Source organism: Anolis carolinensis, chromosome 3, assembly GCF_035594765.1.
Source record: "Anolis carolinensis isolate JA03-04 chromosome 3, rAnoCar3.1.pri, whole genome shotgun sequence".
Taxonomy (NCBI): domain Eukaryota; kingdom Metazoa; phylum Chordata; class Lepidosauria; order Squamata; family Dactyloidae; genus Anolis; species Anolis carolinensis.
The window spans coordinates 187,995,301-188,020,514 of record NC_085843.1 but is presented as its reverse complement, the minus strand read 5'-3'; the positions used below and the strand labels follow the sequence as shown (position 1 = coordinate 188,020,514).

General features: G+C 38.4%; 1 protein-coding gene across 2 annotated transcripts in view; it reads right to left on the bottom strand.

Annotated features, from left to right (window-relative positions):
* chuk (component of inhibitor of nuclear factor kappa B kinase complex) overlaps window positions 1-25,214 on the bottom strand; it is a 47,989-nt gene that overhangs the window by 7,748 nt on the left and 15,027 nt on the right. For both annotated transcript variants that reach the window (XM_008117758.3, XM_062975952.1), the window contains exons 4-15: window positions 22,638-22,707; window positions 18,821-18,909; window positions 16,605-16,694; window positions 16,326-16,450; window positions 13,906-14,013; window positions 11,943-12,078; window positions 10,870-11,064; window positions 10,130-10,232; window positions 7,841-7,964; window positions 4,917-5,068; window positions 2,110-2,171; window positions 1,321-1,430 (exon numbers count right to left, since the gene is read on the bottom strand). In XM_008117758.3, coding sequence (XP_008115965.2) covers window positions 1,321-1,430; window positions 2,110-2,171; window positions 4,917-5,068; window positions 7,841-7,964; window positions 10,130-10,232; window positions 10,870-11,064; window positions 11,943-12,078; window positions 13,906-14,013; window positions 16,326-16,450; window positions 16,605-16,694; window positions 18,821-18,909; window positions 22,638-22,707 — 1,364 coding nt within the window. The remainder of the gene's footprint in view (window positions 1-1,320; window positions 1,431-2,109; window positions 2,172-4,916; window positions 5,069-7,840; window positions 7,965-10,129; window positions 10,233-10,869; window positions 11,065-11,942; window positions 12,079-13,905; window positions 14,014-16,325; window positions 16,451-16,604; window positions 16,695-18,820; window positions 18,910-22,637; window positions 22,708-25,214) is intronic.

The window sequence follows — 25,214 nt, the reverse complement described above, 5'->3', positions numbered from 1 at the left end:
GAGAGGGAATTCCATAGCTGAGGGGCCACCACAGAGAAGGCCCTGTCTCTCGTCCCCACCAGTCATGCCTGCAAAGGAGGAGGAACAGAGAGCAGGGCTTCCTCAGACGATCTTAATCTACAAAGTGGTTCATAGGGGAAGATATGTTCAGACAGGTAAGCTGAGCTGGAACGGTTTAAGACTTTATAGGCTAAAGCCAGCGCTTTGAATTGTGTTCGGTAGCAGACTGGCAGCCAGTTGAGCTGGCACAATAGGAGAGTTGTGTGCTCCCTGTACGCTGCTCCGGTGAGCAACCTGGCTGCTGCTCATTGGACTATTTGAAGCTTCTGAACAGTCTTCAAAGGCAATCCCAGGTACAGCGCATTGCAGTAATATATAGAATCATAGAATCATAGAATAGTAGAGTTGGAAGAGACCTCATGGGCCATCTAGTCCAACCCCCCGCTAAGAAGCAGGAAATCGCATTCAAAGCACCCCCGACAGATGGCCATCCAGCCTCTGCTTAAAAGCTTCCAAAGAAGGAGCCTCCACCACAGTCCGGGGGAGAGAGTTCCACTGCCGAACAGCTCTCACAGTGAGGAAGTTCTTCCTGATGTTCAGGTGGAATCTCCTTTCCTGTAGTTTGAAGCCATTGTTCAGGATGTAACAAGAGCATGGACCACCGTGGCCAAGTCAAACTTCCCAATGTCCTATAAGACATATGTGAGACACTTTGCCTTTCCAATAACTAGACCTACATTTCCTTTTAAAAAATAAAAATACAGATATGAAGTATGACAGCATACACACAGAATTATCAAGCCCTTTACCCACAGTAACTTCCTTTATGTGGGAAATAATAATGATTCCAAAAACAGTCTTCAATGTATTGCAATTGGCCATGAAGCTCTGGGTAGGAAGATTTGAAAGTGGAATAAACTACCCTGAAATGTGTCAAAGCTCTCCTTCTGATGATGTTTTGACACAGAACTTAGATGGCCATCTGTCGAGGCTGCTTTACATCTGGATTTCTGCACTGATGGGAAATTAGACTAGCTGATTGTTTGGCTTCCACTGAACTCTATAGTTCTATGAGTCTGTCTGTGATTTTAGTTGGTGAGGGGACTCGCCAAAGTTTCTTACAGATTTCTCTTTTTCAAATAAACAAGAATATGTACATGCTGTTAGAATTTATTACATATATATGCTATCAAATATATCAACTCTTGAGACCAGAAACAAAAAGTACGCTAGTACCAATTGGAGAAGAAATCCACATACAATGAAAGCCTTACACTTTTGATACTGCAAAAGCACCATAAGAGCAGCTTATTTTCTTACAGGTTTTCCATGAGATCACCTTGACGCCGTGCATGTGGACTTCTCTGCAATTCTACAATCTCAGTGTGCAAAGCCATAATTTGTTCATCTAGATAACCAATATCTCCAGCCTGAAAAAGAGAGGGAATCCTATATAACCCAAATGAGAAAGGAATGTGTAATAACATATTATTATAATGATCACCTTGGTGAAAAGAATCATTAGTACTAAGAAAGTGGTACATGTATATTAAAAAGTTTACTGGAAATAGTTTAAGTCTGTTCACTGGGAAATAAGTCCTACTAAGTTGGCTAAGATCTGTGGCACCGACTACTTAAGTCAGTATGGAACCAGCAATGAAGGAAGCAGTTTCTCTCACTTCCTGTTGCCTCACTCTCATTCTTAACTATGAGTCATTTGTAAGTCAGATATTTGTAATTTGGGAACTGCCTGCACTTGGGAGCTCATCAAGTGGCAGTGTTTTTAACCGGCACAACACTGAGCAACACACATTTTGGTGCTTCAAGCGTTAGTACTGTTCCTAGGTATATTTAATCTTCTGAGTCCAAATATGGCAACAGGTTTCCCCTATCAGATCTGGTTTTTTAGATACAGAACATATGCCATATACCAGTTGCCATCCTCTCGTCCACAGAAAATCATGATAGCCGTATCTAAGAAACTTGAGCTGATGTGGTCTATTCAATGTAATTTTCTGAATCAGAATCCCAAATAACCCGAAGAGCAGGTCAGAAAACCAAACACCAAGAACATTTTTTGGGGGGCAATGCAACTGTTGTCTCCCATACCTGTTCACACAGTAAGGCCTTTTCCTCCATCTCTTTCCAGGCTTTCAGCATTTTTTCCGAGGCTTAAACAAATTAATTTAAAAGAGCAGAATGTACTATAAATAAGCAATATTTAGAACACATGGAAGCATTTGAAAACTGAAAACATGCTTTTGGAAAACAAAAATGTTAACAAATTTGGGAGTTGGAGGGGGAAAAAATCCCCATTTTGAAAATCTTGATTCCATCATGGACAACACTTAAGTTATAATCTGCCTTCTAAAGGATTCCCTGCTACCCAAGCCAAAAAGATAACCAAGTTAATGGAGTGGAACTGGTTTAGAAAGAAAGCAAATTGGGCTCATCATTCAGGACCTCCTTTTGAGTAAACATTCGAAGGTTCATATTGTAGATCTTCTCCCAAAATAATTTAGGCTGCATACTGTTGTAAGACAATGAACACAATAAGTCTTGTTGCTGATAAGTATATATAGAAATGTAACCTTTAATTAAAATCTGATTTATTTATATATGGACATTATTTATCCTTCATTCTTAAATTCTGTATTTTAATGAGCAATGGCTATTTCATGCTGCAGACACTCCACATTGGGTCTTTCAGTATAAATTCAACAATGGAAGATAGGGATCTTCTCTGATGCAGTCCTGCTACTATTGATGGATATGCAGTACTTATAGCTGTGTTTTGTAGCACCACTGTAACAGATGTGCACATAATGCAAGTTTTGTAAATAAAACAACTTTTAGAAATAAAAACTTATTTCATAGATTTTAAAAGGAATCATGGGGATGGGGAATACAGTAATTATGAGTAGGAATGAGTTGCTTAACTGAATTTCATTCAATTCAATTGCAGTGGCACATTTTGCCACTTCCTCACTATAATGAACTCACAGGGATATATATATACATACACATACACACACACAAACACACACAAGAATATCAAATCAACTAGCTGAGCCGCAAACTAGGATGGAAATAGATATACATTAGAAGGACTCCAGGGGACCTACTTTCAGAGACTGGATTGATCAATCTTTTAGCAAGGGATGAGCAAGAATGAATTAATAAGCTATAGTGGCAATTTATTATATATGTCAATAAGGAAGAATCTTTGCATGGTTCCTCTACTAATTATTTGCAGTCTTGCAAAAGTATATTTTCATCCGTCTCTAATTAGATGAGCTGTTTATTCCCCATATTATGTTTCAGAGCAAATTCATGGAGCACTAGAACAAGAAGGTAGTATTTTATGATACTGTTACTTGAAGAATGGTAAATTATAATTCCTATTTTAAGTCAAATGTAAAAATACAAAACATAAAACAGCTGGGGTGAAAGAAGAGGAGAAACAACCGCTCCCCCTGCCCAACAGGGAGAAACTGGAAGAAAACCTGAAATCCTACTTCCATTAAAAATTATTATTTACTGACAGGAAGCTTCCTGTTCATGAAGATTATATATATGTACAGTAGAGTCTCACTTATCCAACATAAACGGGCCGGCAGAACATTGGATAAGCGAAAATGTTGGACAATAAGGAGGGATTAAGGAAAAACCCTCAAATTACGTTATAATTTTACAAATTAAGTATCAATACATGTTTTACAACAAATCGACAGAAAAAGCAGTTCAATACACAGTAACATCATGTAGTAATTACTGTATTTATGAATTTAGCACCAAAATATGGCAATGTATTGAAAATATTGACTACAAAAACACTGACTACTAAAAGGCAGACTGTGTTGGATAATCCAGAACGTTGGATAAGCGAAGGTTGGATAAGCGAGACTCTACTGTATTTACATTTACGTATACATGGTAGCCAGGGGATCACTAGTATTCAGGATTCCCCAGGAGAGAGCCTTTAACGGAGGAAACTGCCCCATTCAACAAATATGCATTTTATTTTGCAGTGTTCTGGGTGATGTTCAATACACCTGGCTATAGTTGTTTTTGTTCATTATTTTATGTTCAGATTGGAAGTGCAACTACGCACAAACATTTTACTTCAGATAATGCACTGGAACAGCTCTTTCAGACTGACCAAAATAAAGTACACTCATTTGCTAAAAGCTGATCTGAACCACAAAACATTGTCTTCTCATAGAGTATTTATCCCAGAAGGGATTTTGTGAAGTTATTTGTTTGACAACAGGGAAACGAGTGATGTTTACATCAACTTATACAAAGTATATAGTAGCACCTATCTATTCAAAATGTCATTGCATGGATCAATGCAGCATCAGAGTAGCATGTTTTGGTTGTCTGCAGTTCAGCTGGCACAAGGAATGGCCCTTCATTGAGAGACATTTCTTTTAGCTCAAACTATTTTGTTTTTAGGCTGGTTATTTTTTTACCATAATGTCATTAAAGTTGTCCTGCAAACAAATAACAGGGTTTTCCCTTCTGTATTTATACTCTTTCCCTATTTTTAAAATTCAAAACTAACTTTTGGCTACTGTAAATTGACAATAAAGGTTAAAATGTTTAAAAAACACAAATATTATTTTGTTAAATTGTTTTGCTTTAAAAGTGATCTGTGCATTTTTTTGTAAATGTAATTCACAGAATTTTTTTGTAAATGTAATTCAATGTAATTTGCCTCAGTTGACAGTGTTCTGCTACTCTTCCCAGAAAAGTGTCAAAGCGTTGCCAGGAGAACTGCTAAGTTTACTTGACATGCAAAAAATAAGATACAGTACTTGATTTTTTGCTTTAAAACTGATCTGTGCATTTTTAAACACTGAAAACAATGCATAAATCTGAATAAACTGTCTTATAATTCCCCAAATACTTACATATTCCATATGTCATCTGATCACTATACCTTTCCAGGTCAAGGTGTATGCTCTGCTGAAAGAACTTCAATTTTGCTCTAAGTTGCTGTGATGCTGATACCATGTTGTTTTTCATTTTTGTTAAATTGGCATTGTACCGAAGAAGACTCAGCCTGGACAATTGAGAGAAACAGATAAGGCATAGTATTTTATGTTGTGTCTACAGAGACATTTCTTATAATTGCAAACTCACTTTGTTCTGTGTCCACATAGAATCACAGTTAGAAGAAAACCACAAGGTCCATCCAGTCCAACCCCCCGGTTATTATTTAAAAGTGTTATATTTAATTATAAATGATTTAAAACAGGTTTTGAAACATGAAGGCTTTCATCGCTGGAATCACTGGGTTGCTGTGAGTTTTCCGGGCTGTATGGCCATGTTCCAGAAGCCTTCTCTCCTGATGTTTCGCCTACATCTATGGCAGGCATCCTCAGAGGTTGTGAGGTATGTTGGAAACTAGGCAAGTCGGGTTTATATATCTATGGAATGTACAGGGTAGGAAAAAGAATTCCCGTCTGTTTGAGGCAGGTGTGAATGTTGCAACTGGCCATCTTGATTAGCAATGAATAGCTTTGCAGCTTCAAGGTCTGGCTGCTTACTGTCTGGGGGAATCTTTTGTGGGGAGGTATGAGCTGGCCCTGATTGTTTCCTGTCTGGAATTCCCCTGTCTTCTGAGTGTTGTTCTTTATTTACTGTCCTAATTTTAGAGTTTTTAAATACTGAGTCAGCTAAAACCTCACAACAAAGGATTCCTCCAGGCAGTAAGCAGTCAGGCCTTAAAGCTGCAAGGATATTAAATGCTAATCAAGGTGGCCAATGGCAACATTTAGTTTGGGTATCTGAATACAGGTAGCCTAGCTGTTGTTGCCTGAAGGCATCCTCTGTTTGGGAGGTGTTAACTGTCACTTGATTGTTTGTTATCTGGAGTTCCCCTGTTTTATAGTAGGGTTCCTTATTTACTGTACTGATTCTAGTATCTTTTAATACGGGTAACCAGATTTTGTTCATTTTCAGTTTTCTCCTTTCTCTTGAAATTGTTTACATGCTTGTGCATTTCAATGGTTCTCTGTGTACTCTGGTTGCCAGAGTGGTCCAGCATTTCTGTGTTCTCAAATAATATTCTGTGTCCAGGTTAGATTATTATAATTATTATAATTATTATATTTATGTATATCCCACTTTATCTTCCCCAAAGAGGACACAAATGTTCTGCTATAGCTGACTTCTCTGGTTGAATTAGTCTGCAGTGCCTTTAATGTTCTTTAATTTGTGTCTGGCTGCTGCATTTGGTGTTCCCTATGTAGACTTGTCTACAGCTGCATGGTGTACAGTAGATCCCTGCAGAGGCTAGAAAATCCCTCTTATCCTTTATTTAGCATAGCATTTGTTAAATTATCTTGGTGGGTCTGTAGATTGTTCGTAGGTTGTGTTTCTTCTTCAGCTTCCCTATGCGGTCAGTGGTTCCCTTGAGGTATGGTAAGAACACTTTTCCTATAGGTGGATCTTTGTCTTTAATCTTGTGACTTGTTCTTGGCCTTGTAGCTCTTCTGATGTCTGCGGTGTAGTATCCATTGTCTTGTAGAGCCCAGTTCAGGTCACCTTGGAGGAGGTGAGGTTCGCAGATCCTGTTTGCACGGTCTACCAGGGCATTAATTGTGTTTCTTTTTTGACCTGAGTGATGTTGGAGTTTTTGTGTAGGTATCTATCTGTGTATGTTGGTTTTCTGTAAACTGTGTGGCCCAATTATTGATCTGGTTTCGGATGACTAGGACAACTAGAAATGGTAGTTTCCCTTTTCCATGGTAAATTGGATGTTTGGGTGGATGTTGTTGATGTGGTCCTAGAACTTGTGTAGTTCTTTTTCTCCATGGCTCCAAATGGTGAAAGTATCATCCATATATCTGAACCATATACTAGGCTTTTTGGTGTTGTTTCTAGGGCTTGTTTTTCAAAGTGCTTCATGTAGAAATTTGCTATGACCAGGCTGAGAGGGTTCCCCATGGCTACTCCATCTTTCTGTTCATAGAATTCATGGTCCCACTGGAAGTAGCTTGTGGTGAGGCAATGGTGAAACAGGGCTGCGATGTCTTCTGGGATATTTTGGTTGATGAGTGCAATGGTGTCTGCTATACGGACCTTGGTGAATAGAGACACAACATCGAAGCTGATCAGTTTGTCATTGGCGATGAATTGAGATTGCTGATTTCTTCTATGAAGAGGGCTGAGTCCTAAATGAAGTGTGTTGTGAGCCCAATATGGGTTTGTAGTTGTGCTGCCAGAAATTTTGTCAAATCACACTCATCGACCAGAATCTCCCAGATGACATCACAGACCTGGATGGCTATATATAGCAGTGGCCTAGATTTTATTTTTACACCATTTTATCCTCAAAGCTGGCATTAAAGATTGCATTTACACGATAAAAAGAAACAGAAATAAAAAACACACATAACTAAAATATACCAGAATTTATGGTTAAAATAATTTTGAATTGCCTATAGAACCCAAACCATTCAAAACATTAATTTAAAAGCAAAGAATCAAAGTAATAACACTATACTAAGCAAAAATGTTCTTCTAAAGCAGTGCATCTCAACCTGTGCATCCCCAGGTGTTTTGGCCTACAACTCCCAGAAATCTCAGCCAGTTTATCACCTGCTAGGATTTCTGGGAGTTGAAGGCCAAAACATCTGGGGACCCATAGGTTGAGAACCACTGCTCTAGATCTTTTTCGTCTGAAGACTGCACAAGGATATTCCCAAATATGTGTGCACAGACATACAAAAAATTCTGAAAAACCTTTGGTTAACCTTTAGATTTGTACATATTTTATACAAACAACATCTTTTTCCAATTTGTAAACAGATGTAAACAGACGACTTACATAGCAGCTCGCTGCCCTTGAAATAGCCGGCTATAGTCCTCTTTAAGCCCAATAACATAATACACAGCTTCAGCCCATATCTTTCGGAGCTGCAATATGGGCAATTGAATTTTGCTATCTTGTACTGTATGAGACAAGAAGGAGATAAACAGTCTTAGATTATGGTTTTGTATTTCCCCTTTTTCGAGAAAATAAAAAAGCCTAACTATTTGAATCAGGATGTGTTTTCAGATTGCTTTTAAAATAATAAAAAGATACATTTTATTTCTTACCCGCCTCTCCCCAGGGCTCAAGGCAGGGTAAATATATAGCTAATATACATGGATAAAAACATAAAAGCATCAAAACATATATATTAAAAACACATTAAAAATACAGAATTTCAGGATATATAAAGTATTTTATTCTTCAAACATTCCTAAAGGATAAAACCTGTTCTATAATGTTCAATTTCCCATTTACATTTGCTTACTGGATGTTACCAATACTTAATGCTTTTGTCTATAATAGCTTAACATAATTTTATGAAAGAAAATTAGATAATACACAGTTTGTTCACAGAGTACTTGTATTTCAATATATATACACATGTATATATGTGTATTCTATACATGGGCAGCCATTGCGGTGTGGGGGTTTAAGTATTAGACAAGGACTCTGGAAGACCAGGTTTCAAATCCCCATTCATTCATTCATAGTAACCTGCACTCTCCCAGTTTCAGAATCACATACTAAAACATCAGTTTTAGAAGAAAGCAAAGGCAAACCCATTCCAAATGAATTTTGCATGCACACCCCGTGATAGGGTCTCAGGGTTGCCATAAATTAGAAACAACTTAATGACACATAAAAATATATGCACACATACATACAATTGATTGAATAGTCTGAGATGTATTGTGATGGACAATTTTGAATCACTATTTGATGCACTTATTTTATAGAGAGCAGCAGCACTCACATAATCCTTTAACTATATCTAGAAGAGCCTGTTGAAGTGAGAGATTGAAACACCATCACCAGGTTATGCTGTGGGGAATGGAGAAATGTCAGTTGGAATTGAGAGATGCCAGGGCAGTGAACATAATCGCTACTGAGTATCCCCTGTTACGGAGTGTAGCTAAAGCAGATACCTGGTTTTCCAGTGAGCTGGCGATGATGAAGTGTGTGAGACAGAGACTAGAGGGACATTGGTGGAAAACTAAAAGCAACTTTAAACAGACATGGGAAAAATATTATTTGCAGGCCAACTCTGCAGCAATGCAGGCAGCAAGGAAACCATTTCTGTGCCACCATTGGATCTGCAAACAACTTCCCAGCGAAGTTGTTTTGAGTGGTCAAAGGACTATTACAAACTGATCCTCAAGGGGAAAATGCTGACTATTCAACAACTCACTGTGAAAATCTGCATGGCACTTTGCAGAAAAAGTCACTCAGATTCACTTCGACTTGATTAATTTTGCTGATAGAGTTCCGGTGGATGTAAATTTGACTCCTGCTTGTCCAATATTGACACTTTTCAATTTATGCAGCCTAAGGATTCTTGGAGAAGTGAGAGCCACCACATGTTCTAGATCAGTGGTTCTCAATCTGTGGGTTCCTCAGATGCTTTGGCCTTCCAACTCCCAGAAATCCTAACAGCTGGTAAACTGGCTGGGATTTCTGGGAAATGTAGAGCAAAACACTTGGGGACCCACAGGTTGAGAACCACTGTTCTAGATCCTTGCCCTTCCTGGCTCAAACAGGTCGAAGGACGACTGGTGGAGTGGGTCAGGGAAGTGATCAAGGCCTCTTTGCAGCAGGGCAGGATCCCAAGCATGCCTGAAAGAGGCTGCGCTAAGATCTTTTTCAAAGAAACCTTTTCTGTACTCTGCTTGAGAACAATAGACCAGTCCCCAAACTTCTGGGCAAAGTACTAGAGCACATGGTGCCTCCCAACTCAAGGGGTTTCTGGGTGAAATTGATTATCTAGATCCATTTCAATATGATTTCTGGCATGGTTATGGGTCAGATACAATTTTGGTCGCCTTGGTGAATGAACTAGGCAGAGAATCGGAGGAGTGTGTCCCTTCTGATTCTCTAAAACCTCTCAGTAGCTTTTGATATCATCGACGACAGTATCCTTCTAGGACGCCTTGCTGAGATGGGACTTGGAAGTACCGTTTTACAGTTGTTCTGCTTCTTCCTGGAATATTGTTTATTCGTTAGAAACAACATTTCATCACTATTACTCTAAAAGGTTACCTCTTTTTTTAACCATGAATCAAGTTTAAACAACATCATACTTACCAATGTAATTTACGCAGTCTGAGAGACTCCTAGAAGCAAAAGGACCTTCATATATGGTTTTGCTTTTATCAAACAGATAAACCATGTAGCTGTCCCAGCCTCGCTGGTAAACAAAAAAAGATATCGAAATGTGATTTCCAAAGCAGTTCCCCAAAAGTACCAGTATATCAGAAATTTATTGCTACATAAATAAATAAGAAAAATTTACATTAACCAAAAGCTTATATAATATGCAACTTATATATTATATAGTTTGCAAAAATATTGGAATCTGGAAGATTTTATTTTATGTATCTCAACAATTTTGGAATTTTCCCAGCAACATGCAGTAGATCACCAAGATGTTCTGGCTTCTGAAATCTCATCATGCAGTTAACCCCTTTCCTTTCTTAGCTCTTTTTGACCTCATCTTCAGTGAATAAGTTCAAAAAGAATGAAGTAGCAGTTATGTAGAGGATGTGGCTGCTAGACCAACCCCAAAGCAAGTCAGTGACTATTGCTATGGTGCCACTTCTGGTCTTTTAAAATACTTGGAAAGGGAAGTGGTCATGGTGGCATCTAGGAGTGGCTACCTCAAGGCAGCCTCAATTTATCCGAGGGTCATATAAAAATCCATAATTTTGGCCCCAAAACCTGATGTTGACTAATGCATGAGTATATACAGTAACTAGTAAAAAAAACCTCAGCTTTAATTCACAGGACAGATCTCCCACTTATTTCAACAAAATAGGAAATCTTACTATGCCATCAATAACACACTGAGAAGCTGGCTTCCGAGGATCCAGACAAATTCCCATTTCAAGGAGAAGGTCTTGGTTGCCTGTGCTTATTCCAGTCTCAGACTCAATACGAGACTGGAGCGAATGGAGACTTTCCTCAGGATGTAATGAAAAAGACAAAATCTTGGCAGAAGTCATATTTAAGATGTGAACTATCTGCAACAAAACATATATAAGGATAAATCAACCATCATTTAGTCAGGCAGCAATTTTTCCTCAAGGGGAAATAATGTCTCTAAAATCGTGTTTGGAAGCTGCCACTATACAATATAAAGATAAATGCACATATATTTGCATAGATTTAAACCACAGCTTTCCAAACTGTGCATCATGACACATTAGTGTGTCAGCTGTAGTGTATAGGTGTGAGCATTAGGAGAAATGACAGAAACCTTTGAAATGTATGTTATTCTCTAACAAATCATATATTTTTAAAAATAAAAGTGTTTTTATGAGATACATTGTGTCCCCATACATTTTATTATTAAAATGTATGTATATATCTTTATCTTATAAAGGGTTGGTTTAACCTCCGTTTTGCTAGTAAAACTGAATTACTATGTCGCAAAATAATGCAAGTCTAAAAAGCATGTCACCAACATGAAATGTTTGGAAAGCTCTGATCAAAACTGTTGGAAGCAATAGCAACCACTGATCTGTTGTTACCCCAACCTGTAAGGAATTTATTTTTAACAACCATTTCTGACATCACCTGAACACTAAGAAATTAAAATGTTTTTAAATATAAGGGGAAAAAACTACGATTGAAGTGTGCCCTGAAGTTATGATTCCTGCCTCCACCATATCCACATAAAATAATCAGCCTTGTTACTGTTGTTGTGCAAATGCATTCACAAAGACAATGAAATTAATCATCTTTCATTCTGAAAAAACTTTTCTTTAGGAACTGAATTGATTTATTTCTCTAAAATCTTATCATGCTCGTGCTTTAATCAATTCAGTTTACTTCCTTATAAAATGCTTGTGCTTTTAAACTACTTTTAAAAATCCAAGCTTATCATATCAGAACTTACCTTTAGGTTCAATAAATGATCAATTAGTTGGAAACACCTGAAGTTTCCAGTTTCTGGGTCTCTACCACCCCCTCGCTGTTGTGGATCCCAGTTTAGCATCAGCTGCAGCCAACTCTCCATGAGTTCTACAATTATACTAGCCCAAAAACAAAATTTAAAAAATATGGAAAAAACATATTTAAAAACAGAATGAGAACTATTTATTTTCTTAAAGATAAGATCAACTACTATTTCAACATATAACATATATTGATAAATGCACAATAAATTTCTATAATGTTAAAGGCAGATTTTATTGTGGTGATGAGTTGTTCATGTAGTCAAGCATGATCTTGAAGATGACTAACAAAGCTGCAGCTTCTTTAATCTATTCCTCACTTGTTCCCTAACAAAATCCTTAACTGCACCAGATTCCTTTCCTGATATTCTCAACACCTTTGTAGAATTAGTGTGGCGTGAATGTGCCAACCGTTCACTTACCAATGGTCTACAGATGGAAATGTTAGATTTTTAAAACTACAACATGTAGAAGCTCTAAACAAACTTGTTCCATAGTGATTGTGCCTGTGGGATTCTGGCAGTTGTAGTCCAAAAAACTTTAACTGTCCATGCTGTAATATATTGGACCAATGGTTCTCAACATGTAGGTCCCCAGATGTGTTGGCCTTCAGTTCCCAGTAATCCTAACGGCTGTTAAACTGGCTGGGATTTCTGGGAGTTGTAGGCCTAAACACCTGGGGACCCACAGGATGAGAACCACCGTATTGGATGGATAAACAGAAAGGATATTCCTTGCTAATTCTCAGCCAGATTTGGCATGCCAACCCAAACAAGCCCGAGGCTGTGGCGCAGACGGGAGAGCAATGAATCACTGACCAGGAGGTCATAAGTTCGAGGCCCGCTCGGAGCTATGTTTGTTGTTTGTCTTTGTCCTATGTTAAAAAGGCATTGAATGTTTGCCTGATGTGTGTAATGTGATCCGCCCTGAGTCCCCTTCGGGGTGAGAAGGGCGAAATATAAATGCTGTAAATAAATAAATTAATTAATTAACAAGTTGCCCTTCCTTCTTCATTTTCATATGTGAAATAAACTGAAATCCATTTTTTTTGCAGAAATAACAACTGGTTCTACACTGAATTTTCATAAAATCAATTGGTAGTTCATGTGTAATTTATCAACTGACATAAGAAAATGAATTCATGTGCCAGCTATTCCATACATCAATTAAGTCCTAGGGGATTTGAGCTTGCAATTCCACCCTTTTTAATGATATCACTTCAAAGCCTCAAAAGCACGTCAGAAGAGATCTTACCCAGTTATTAGCCACAGAGTACTCAAAGTTCAAACCAATACATTACAAAAAAGTGTTTTGTGTGTACATAATTCATTACCAATGACTCCTAGACAGAGACAAAGAAAACCTAGGTATACTCCTACACAGAGCTACTGCAGAATCACGCTCTACCACGTAATCCACCCTGGATACTTAGGTCCTCTGTGGGACATTTACTTCAATCAGCTAGATCCCAACTGGCAACTATCACCAGAAGACCTTTTCATCAGCATGCCCTAGACCAGAGCTTTCCAAACTGTATATCATGACATGCCAGATACAGTGTGTTGGTTTGTTGCCCACACTCAATGACAAACCTCTGACTCTCAGCAATCGGTTTTCATGAGATGTGTTGTGTCCCCATACATTTTGTTATTGCAATTTATGTATGTGTCCTTTTCTCTTATATGCAGTTAAGTTTCACTTCTAGTTTTCTAGTAAAATTAATTACTGTGGTGTGAAATGATACATAACTAAAAAGTGGGTCACCAACATGAAACGTTTGGAAAGTTCTGCCCTAGATTGCTGAGTGGCCCGCCAGAAGAAAAGGTACTAATTTTTTTTTTTTGCAAACATATTTACATAACAGAATTCTAGCAAGTTTGTAAAAGAAGAGAGAGAGAATGTTACCTGCACAGGCTGTTGGGATTTGGCAAGTGAGCACTAAATCTAACTTCCCCAGTCATTTCTTCCCACGCAAAGATGCATTTTGGATCTTTCTTCTTAATTTTGTCATGCCTATAGGAAAAGATTTTTTTATAAACAACTGACAACCTATATCCCAGCAAACCACTGTAGAAAAGGATTTTCTATTTCTAAAAGGATATATGCTGTTTGTCAAACTTTCTCACTGAAATTATCCAAAGAGAAGCTATTACATCATCTTCCTAGGTTGCTACTTTCACTGAAGAACTGCTCCTTAGGTCTGTTCTAGAGCAGTACAATACAAGCATTCAGAAGAGGTAATTTTCTCCCCCTCCTTGGGCAGGAGAAATAAGGCCAGATTTATTACTCAAGACAAGATGAAAATAAAAAGGCCCTTCTTTTGGAATATTTTTTCTGAATTAAAATGAAGATTGATAATGTAGTGCATGGTTGTTTTACATGTGAAGAGCCATGTGCAGCAATGGTGCTTTACAAACAAACAAAATAATGACAATGATAAGAAGAAGATGACGAAGAAGACGAAGAAGAAGAAGAGGTGGAGGAAAAGGGGGGAAGAGGAAAAGAATGAGGCAGAAAATGTAAATAAGAGAAAAGGGAGAATCTTGAGCATCATATAAGAAAGTTATAAAATTAAATAGCAAGTTATAGGGAAAGTGTTATCTCCTGAATAATGTTAAAAAAATGGATGGGTGTTGAGCTAGGCACAGCAGTAAGAAACAGATATCATACTCCCCCAGACGTCTCTTGAGCAACACCCAGAGAATAAAGCAAAACTATACTTTAAAAGGAGCCTCTGGTGGCGCAGCGGATTAAACCACTGAACTGCTGAACTTGCTGACCGAAAGGTTGGCGGTTCAAATCTGGAGAGCAGGATGAGCTCCCGCTGTTAGCCCTAATGTCTGCCAACCTAGGAATTCAAAAACATGCAAATGTGAGTAGATCAATAGGTACCGCTTCAGCAACTACCATGATTGCACTCCATGCAGTCATGCCAGCCACATGACCTTGGAGACGTCTATGGACAATGCTGGTTCTTAGGCTTAGAAATGGAGATGAGCACCACCCTCCAGAATCGGACACAACTAGACTTAATGTCAGGGGAAAACCTTTACCTTTACCTTATACTTGTTGGGAGCAGGGATAAGGTAGCCTGGCTCAGGAGCCTTTAAAGCAGGAGAGGGGGGATCTATCTCCCCTTCATAGATTGTTCCAATGCAAGACCCATCACCATCATAAGCAATTCTAGGCTACATCAATGGGTGTAATCGTCTAGAATGAGGGAAGTCATAGTCCCACTCTATTTTGCTTTGGTCAGACCTCACTTGGAATACTGTGTTTTGTTTTGGGCAACACAATCAAGACATTGATAAGCTGGAACATGTCCAGAGAACAGTGAACAAAATGGTCAAAAGGTGTGAAAGCCAAGCCCCATGAGGGGCGGTTTAGGGGACTGGATATATTTAGTTTGGAGAAAAGAATGCTGAGAGGGGACATGATTGCCATGTTTAAATATTTGAAAGGATGTCATATTGAGGAGGGGGCAAGCTTGTTTTCTGTTGCCACAGAGACTAGAATACAGAGCAATAGATTTCAAACAGCAGAAAAAGAGATTCCAACTAAAGATTAGGTAGAACTCTGATAGTTAGAGATGTTCAACAGTAGAATATGTTGCACTATAGTGATGGAGCAAACGTATCATGATTCTACGAACTGTAAAGGTTTCCCCTGATGTTAAGTCCAGTTGTGTCCGACTCTGGGGGTTGGTATTCATCTCCATTTCTAAGCCAAAGAGCCGGCATTGTCCATAGACACCTCCAAGGTCATGTGGCCGCCATGACTGCATGGAATGCCGTTACCTTCCTGCCGGAGCGGTACCTATTGATCTACTCACATTTGCATGTTTTCGAACTGCTAGGTTGGCAGAAGCTGGAGTTAACAGCGGATGCTCACTCCGCTCCCCGGATTCGAACCTGCGACCTTTCGATCTGCAAGTTCAGCAGCTCAGCACTTTAACACACTGCGCCACAGGAGGCTCCTGCGCCACCGGAGTGCATTTATAGTTCACTAAAATAGCAGTCAGGCAAGCCCATAATTTCATGTATATTATTATGCTCAAGAGACAGATGTGTGAGAGAAAAATTCACACAAAAAAGTCTATTTTCCTTTCTTTTTGAGTTTTTCTGCTTTGCTGTTTTAATGTTTATTGGCAGATTCATTGTGGTAGAGTTGCTAGCTATTGGTTTTGTTCTAAAAAGAGAGCAGGTTCTTGAGTTTTAGATAAAACATTTCATGAAGCAGTTCAGGTATAAAAAGTATAGGTGTGGAGAAGATAAGGCAAGTAATAATCTAATAGCCCATTTAGTTTCAAAAAAATAAATCCTTACCAGGTAAAAGGCTGCTGATTATGTAAAAATGGTCTAAATCCTGTAATGCACTCGAAGACCACAGTGCCAAAGCTCCAGAAGTCTACAGAAGCTGTATAAGGTTTATTATCAAAGAGTTCTGGTGCCTTAAATAAAACAATAATAAAATGCAGTAAGAAGCAGGAAGCTATGGAGAACATGGTAGGTTTTCTTCCACAAATGTGGAGAGAAAACATAGAAATAATCAATAGGAGAATTTCTGCTACAGTACCCTTTAATAATAATCTTTTAAAAACTTACCAAATATTGCAAGGTTCCAACAAAAGATGTACATAAGCTTCCTTGATCCAGGTCCTTGGCATACCCCAGGTCTATTATTTTGTGAATTATCTGGAAATAAAATCAAGAGCACACTATTGTTCCTTTATGCTACTTGGCACTTCTACTACTTCACAGTGTTTTTCACCAATGTCAAGTTAAGATTATCTTTTTTTCTCACTTAAAATTTAATTTGCTTAAAAGTCTATGCCACTTTTCAGGGTTTTTTTTTTTAAACTATTTCATATGGGAAACCTGAAATTATTTTTAAAAGGAACATAGGTAACAAGTGTTTCAGTCTTTACTGGAACAACAACTGAAGTTCTGGAATAGTATTTTTAAAGTGATTTTTACTGTGTAAAGGTGATATACAGAATGTAAAAGAAAATATGGGAAATACCACAAACACACATAATACAAATACATTTGTCTACCATACCCACTCCCCTTCCCACCTTCTGTGAACCACCACCCATGACTTCCGACACCACTCAATGTGAAACTAATATCTCATTAAAATCTACCCTTATCTTTATATTAATAACTTACCTTTGCTGCTATTTTAAAATCTACCTTTGTCTTCCTTTCTAGATATTCAAATGCCAGCCTCCATTTTCTAACTAAGTCTTCATTATTTCCTTGTCTAATGCCATTGAACAGCTTGGCCATTTGGATATAATCTAATAATTTTCCTCTCCAATTCTTTATAAATACAAGTACTTTTTGACATGGCTATTTATAGCTGGAATTGAGATCTGTCCGCAGTGTCTGGACTGGACACAAACATACTAAGAGGAATATGTGTAAGACAGTGATAGTTGACTGTGGATAACTACTTTTGGAAGGAGGTTGTATTGTTTGTATTTATTATTATTATTTATTTACTTCATTTCTACCCCACCTTTTTCAACTCCAGAGGGGACTCAAGGCGGCTTACAAGACCGTCAAAACTTCAATGCCACACAGGTAAACAATAAAACACATCTCATCAAAATATGAAAAATCCAAACATATAAGCAATTAAAGCACATATCAATCAATTAAACAGATTAAACCACATAAAATGTCGAGTCATGATCTCATGTCCAAATCATTTTCCAAAATTCATAGTCCACTATTCAAACTGTTAAAGTCCCATTCCATAGTTTCTTATTCACCAAGCGCCTGCACAAAAAGCCAGGTCTTAAAGTTTTTTTCTAAAAACCAGGAGGGATGAGGCCTGCCTGATGTTTCTGGGGAGGGCGTTCCACGGCCGAGGGGCCACCACTGAGAAGGCCTTGTCTCTCATCCCAACCAATCGCGCTTGCGAAGAGGTTGGGACAGAGAGCAGGGCTTCCCCAGCCGATCTTAAAGCTGTTATAGGCTCATAGAGGGAGATGCGTTTGGACAGGAAAGTTGGACCAGAACCGTATAGGGTTTTATAAACCAAGACCAGCACTTCGAATTAGGCTCGGTAGCAGACTGGCAGCAGTGGAGCTGACATAACAGACGAATAGTATGCTCCTTGTACACCACTCCCATTATAAATTTGGCTGCCGCCCGATTTGTATGTCTTGAAAATCTAAATTCAAAGTCATTTAAAAAAGAGATCCTATTCAAATGTACCCAAGCTGCTGAGGAATATGCATTACAAACACCAAGGCAAAGTCAATCTTACATGTGTCCCACTCCCAGTGGATTGTAGGAAGTAACAATATTTAATGCATTTTGGGATAATATCCAAGAAAATTACATTACACACTGCAAGGAAACACCATGAAGAATTTGCTGGTGGTTCCTAGATCCTGAGCAGCCCTCCCTACTTCAAGTTCTGTTCATATAACTCCCAAAAGTGTTGTAACTCAAGAATGTTAATTAAATTGTCCTAACCCCATTTTATAGGAGAAGATTGCCAGAGAAGAACTAAAATAACTGTCCTCAAACACTCAGCAAGATTTTGTTCTCTCTTACACATATGCTAGTTTTTTAAAGTCCTGTCCAGTACAGCAAGACACACAATAAAGTTATGTAAGCTTTCCATATATCAATTTTAGCACATATCTGATGTGGAACCCCAGTAAGAATATCCAATTTAGATTCTAAACACTGCTAGTGATAAATGAAAAAAGTAATAATTAACATTGCTCTATCCAGCCAAAGGAAATCTCAAAGAAAACTTACATATATGCTATTTGAGTTATGCATTATATTTCACTTACCTTCCCACCTTCATCCTGAAGCACTATATTTTCTGGTTTTAGGTCTCTATGTATTATTCTGTTTTCATGTAAGTACTGGATACCAGATCCTGTAAGTCATACATTTTTGCAAAACAACATGTTGAGATGGAAAAATAGATTTAGGAGAAATCTAGATCAAGCTCTTTTTATTATCTACAAAATATCTAAGCAATAGTAGTAGGTAAAGGAGAATGAAATACGGTAAAATTGTAATTGCTCCTGTGCATCTTTTCAGTTCTCTTATAACAGTTGACTTTCTTTGCATTATCAACACTGCCTTAAAAGGACCCCTTTGAGATTACTTTTAAATAAAGCAAAAAAAAAAATTTCGGCGGTTCCCTAATATATCTATAGGACTCAAATTCTTTACTCGTTTATGTTCTCTTTTATATTCTCAGCACTTTTAACTCCAAAACTACAGGACAAACATATTATTTCAATTTCCCTTCAAAACAAAATACCTGACCATTATACATCACATGCAGTTATTGAACAGCTAAGGTGATGAGCAATACCTCAACCCACCTTAGTATTTGTACATTCAAATTTACTTTAGTGTGTAGATCAGTGGTTTCCAACCTGTGGTCCATGGACCACCAGTGGTCCCCAAGAACTAAAAAGTGGTCTGCGGCCTCACCGTTACTACCGTTGGAACAAGAGCAACTGGCCTTGCGAAACCCTCTTATGGTGCCAAGGCACGGGGATGTCAAGAGAGGAAAGGCTGACTACAACGAAAGGCGCAACAAGCCTCCTGACTGCTGTTTCTCCTCCACCTCCCTCCCCTTGAGCGGAACCATTCCATGTAGCACCTGAAAGCAGGAGCACCTTGCTGTCATCATTTTTAGGCCTGTTCCTGGGATTATTTGGGGTGCTGATTCAGAAATTGCATTGGATAGACCACATCAACTCTAGATGATTAAATATGGTTTTCTGTGGATGAGCAGATGGTTACTACTGGATGGCATATGTTCTCTATCAGAAACCAAAGCTGATGTGGTCTATCCAATGAAATTTTCTTAATCAACACCCCAAATACTGATTTATAACCTTTTTGGTACCAATGTTGGAGTGGTCCCTGGTTTAAAAAAAATGTTGGGAACCACTGGTGTAGATGCTGGTTTCTCATCTGCACAACTTAGAAGTACTTCATGAAGTTTTAAAAGGAAATTAGTGCTGGGGAAAACAGAATATTTTGGGTTGGTGAATGGGAGGAAAGCCCTCAAAACGTTTGAATTTATTGTTGAAGGCTTTCAGTGTATTTATAGCACAAAGCAATGTTTGAATTGTTTTGTGCTATAAATACACTGTGCAAATGAAAGGTTTTCAGTTCTGACATTTACTGTGTGCTGTGATCAACTCTGTTTCATGAATAAAACTATCTGAACCTCTCAAGTGTGTGTTTCTAAACTGGCGTTTGCTATTACAGGCTCTCTGAACTGCTCACTGTTCTCAATTGCTGCCATTGGACAGTCAGAAAGGGATGTTCCAATCAAAATTCAAGCTAAGGGCCAGGAACCAGGTTCTGTTCACTTGCAGGAGAAATCCAGGCACAAGACGGCAACTTTCAGCAATTTCTGGATTCCAATGACACCATATTATTGGGTGGCCAAACACAATGGTATCAGACCGATGTGAGGTTAAAAAAAGTTCTTAAGAAAAAAGATCAGGAGGCTGAGATGCAGCAACTTTGAGAGAAGTTGGTTGAGATACAAGGCTTCCTGCAGATCCTTATGCTAGGCAGTGATAGAAGCAACCAGCCACTGGGACACAGCTAGCTATCTCTCTGGTGGCTCAGGACACCCCACTAGTCCATATGGAACAGGGTGTCGGACTTCAGAGCTCTCCATCTAAACCTCATCTGTACAATGATAGATCTGTTGGCCCAATTGGCAACAGTGAAAGTGTTTAAAAAGTTGCAGAAGGCTTGCTTTCGTGTAAGAAAAAGGGAAGGGGACAAATTTAAAATGGCATTTAATGTTTCTATTGCTTCATTTGAGAATCTGATCATTCATTTTGGACTCAAGAGTGTAATGAAAGTACCTATCCATTCTCCTAGAACATTCAGCTAAAACAAGCCCATTCACCTAGAACAAGCCACAGAAATAAAGATAAATAGCCACCTGGCGGGAAGGTATTCTTACCATATATCAAGGAAACTACTGTCCAGATAGGGAAGCTGATGAAGAAACACAACCTACAAACTATCTACAGACCCAACAAGAAAATTCAACAAATGCTACGGTCGGCAAAAGATAAGAGGGATCCTCTAACATCTGAAGCCAACCTCACTGGAAAGCTGGCAAATTTACTCTCCTCTCACAGATAGCTATGGTACATTTTAAATCATTATTAATATGTTAGGCACCTTTTACTCCATTTTACTTTTTGGGCTACATATGTTTTTTGTGTAATTCCGGTATGTTTTTATGCAATTATTAGTATTTTTCTTTTTTCTTTTATCTTATTTCTATTTTCTCTTGTTGATATAAGTTTATTGATGCTTTTTGTATTGTTTTGATTTGTACGCTTTTGTTGACTATGGCATTGAATGTTTGCCTTTTTGTTATATAAACTGCTCTGAGTTCCCTTGGGGAGAGAGGGCGGTCTACAAATAAATTATTATTATTATTATTATTATTATTATTATTATTATTATTATTATTATTATTATGTTGAACCACTGTGAGAGTCTATTCCATACGGTGCAGTTGTGGACAAGTCTACATAAGGACCATCAAACACAGACCCCAAAACATGAATCAAAGAACATGAAAGGCTCTGCAGACTACTTCAGCCAGAGAAATCAGCAATAACAGAATATATGACAAACTAAGCTGGGCACAGAATATTATTTGAAAACACAGAAATGCTGGACCACTCTGACAACTATCATGTCAGACTACACAGAAGCCATTGAAATCCACAAGCACATGGACAATTTCAACAGAAAGGAAGAAACCATGAAAATTAACAAAATCTGACTACCAGTATTGAGAAACACCAGAATCAAGACAGTAATCAATGAACACCACCCAGGCACAGGAAGCACCATGGCAGCAATTAATCAAGGACCAGTGAACACCACCTAGACAAAGGAGGCCTCCATGCAGTAAACACTCCAAAGCAGTGTTTCTCAAACTCTGCTCCTTCTGATACTTTGGACTTCGGCTCCCAGAAATCCGAGCCAGCTGTTAGGAACTGTAGGAGCTGAAATCCTAAACATCTGGAAGCACAGAGTTTGAGAAACACTGCTCCAACTGAACAAAGGTTTGACTACTCCCAGGTAGATGCCCTCACTGCTGACTACTCACATGCTAATGGGTGGATCCCACTCAAACACTTGCAAATCAGGCTTGTTAACTGCACCCTTCACACATGGTTAATAGACATTGGTTCTTTCTCCCACCCTGAACACTCCACAGGTATATATACTCCACTTGCTTTTACCATCATCAGATCCTCTGAAGATGCCAATCACAGATGCAGACGAAACATCAGGAGAAAATGCTATTAGAACACTGCCATACAGGCCAGAAACCACACAACAATTATCCATTTGATCAATTAAGTGTGGTATGATTATTTTTATAAGGGGGTGTTCATTTATTTGGATGATGTTTTCATTTATTCTGAAGATTATAACAAAACAGTCAAAAGTCATAAGATTCTTCTAAAACAAAATAATGTATGCATTCAGAATATACCCAGTCTTTTGAGCATTTAAAATATAAGTTTTGAGGCAAAATAACTGAGAATCTCAGAAAAAAGTTGCAAAAACATGTACCATTCAACATACCAATATCACTAAGAAGGTTAAGTATTTGGCTTTCTTTAAGACCGCAGCAATTTTCAGGCAAGTTCAACAGCTAAAAAGAAAAAAAGAAAGAATATTTCAATTTAAAAAGAGAAATATTGCTAAGTATCCAGTAATTGGTACACTTACTTTATAGGAAGCATGCTTATAACCTAGCAGCTGCTCATGGATGTAATAGATTAATAAAGGAAGATACAAGATGAGCACAGTTTTACTTATCCAAATAATCACCCACAACATCATATTTTAGTAAAAGATGAGAGTGTTCACCTGTTTAATCTATTTAACTTGAAACAGAGTTTTAGTATCAGTGGGCATCATTTGGTGTCATGATCTCCGATAGCCATATCCTTTCCCATTTTAAAATATGTCAAAAAGAGAAAAAAACTCTGAGTGTCATTTTTTGTTTTTAATATAACATTAAACAAATTACTGTTAAACAGAAGTAGAAAGCATACATATTGAAACCAGCCAATCTCACAATAGTCAGAGTCACAGCCAAAGAGCTATTAATTCATCTTTATCTGAGGAACAATTAGCACTATGAATTTCATAGATAAAGCCCTCAAATGGGTTGCTGTGAGTTTTCCGGGCTGTATGGCCATGTACCAGAAGCATTCTCTCCTGACGTTTCACCCACATCTATAGCAGCCATCCTCAGAGGTTTTGAGGTCTGTTTGAAACTAGGCAAGTTGGGTTTATATATCTGTGGAATATTGTCCAGGGTGGGAGAAAGAACTCTTGTCTGTCTGAGGCAAGGGTGAATGTTACAATTGGCCACCTTGATTAGCACTGAATGGCTTTTCAGCTTCAATGCCTGGCTGGGGGAATCATTTGTTGACAGGTGTTACAACCTCTGAGGATTCCTGCCATAGATGTGTGTGAAACGTCAGGAGAGAATGCTTCTGGAACATAGTCATACAGCCCAGAAAACTTACAGCAACCCAGTGATTCCGGCCATGAAAGCCTTCGACAACACAAAGCCCTCAAAGCTGGAACCAGTGGACCTGGTGATTCAACTTCATTTCAGAAGTGTTTAGTGACATTGTTCCCTAGCGAACCCCATAAAAATGTCATTGCGGTCAAGTATAGGTGATACTAACTTCCCTTCATCTAAGAAGAAAAAGCATCTTGCTAGAACTTTCTGGTAAAAACAGGCTCCTTTCATGTAACTGTGGTTTTTCAAGTGCTCGTCTGTGAACTCAAACAAATGGGTTGTCTGTGTCTGCGCAGTGCATCCCTTGGAACATTCTACAGCTATTCAATATTTGTTTTAGTGGTGGCCCTTCTTGTCTTCTCCCAGTTCTCTGGACACTGAAGCAGCAGCAACCAAGGACCCAAGGAGAGGAGGATCCGTTTCCCTATGTGCACTCTGCCTCCCACAAAATGTGTCATATACTCCTTGCAGTACAGTGGAGGATGAAGATTCAAGGCCACATTTCTTTATTCTGTGAAAGGTGAAAGGCAGAAGAGTGAGAAGGGTGAGGAAAACTGGTGGTCACATGAGGAGTTGCAGCCAACCAAGATTGAATGTGGAGGGAGAGGGAAAAGTGGCACAAAACAAACGTATTTTTATATTGACTCTTACTACTGCCATGTTGTGCAGGCCTGCTTAAAATCAGCTTGACCTGATTTTTCTGTTCTTTCTTTGCAGGTGCTTTGGTTAATTGTAAGTTTTTAAGACCTTTAGCCTGCAAAAGATAGTGCAGACAGTTCGTGCCTGGGATGACTTTTCCTCCAAACCAGTAAACACAGGGTGCTGATCTTATTACTATTAGGTTTCAGTGAGATGCAGTGCACAGGTGCAAATGATCATTTGTGTGAGTCACAGAGATCACAAAGAAGTAACAATTGGGATAAGAAGCCAACATTCCCACCTGGGTTTCCCATGGCAAGCCCTGAATCACTAACATGAGCAAATGAATCAAATGTCTCTCAGAGGATTATAAAAATCATCATCGTGTCCTTGAGCATATAGATATTTTTGATTGTCAATCTTCTAAGAATTCAATAGATTGCTGTGATCTCTTCATTTAGGATTGCTATTGTTTTGAGTTTGTTAGCAGCAGGAGAATAATCCAATACAAGTATAAAAGGTGTGTTTGGATGCCATATGGCTTTCACCATGTTTTCTCCTTCACAATTCAGCTATAGTCAAATCATCTATTTGACTAGCAGCCCAATTATGGCTGCAATCCATCTGTATTCAGATATTATTATTATTATTATTATTATTATTATTATTATTATTATTAGTTTCTTGACAAAATTGAAGGAAAAGCTGATAAGGAGAAGACCTGGCTATGGCTCACGAATGGGACCCTGAAGAAGGAGACAGAAGGCCTGATCCTTGCAGCCCAGGACCAAGCCATCAGAACAAATGCAATTAAGGCCAAGATCAAAAAATCAGCTGATGACCCAAAATGCAGATTGTGCAAGGAAGCTGACAAAACCATTGATCATATCCTCAGCTGCTGTAAGAAAATTGCACAGACAGACTACAAACAGAGGCACAACTATGTGGCCCAAATGATTCACTGTAACTTATGCCTCAAGTAC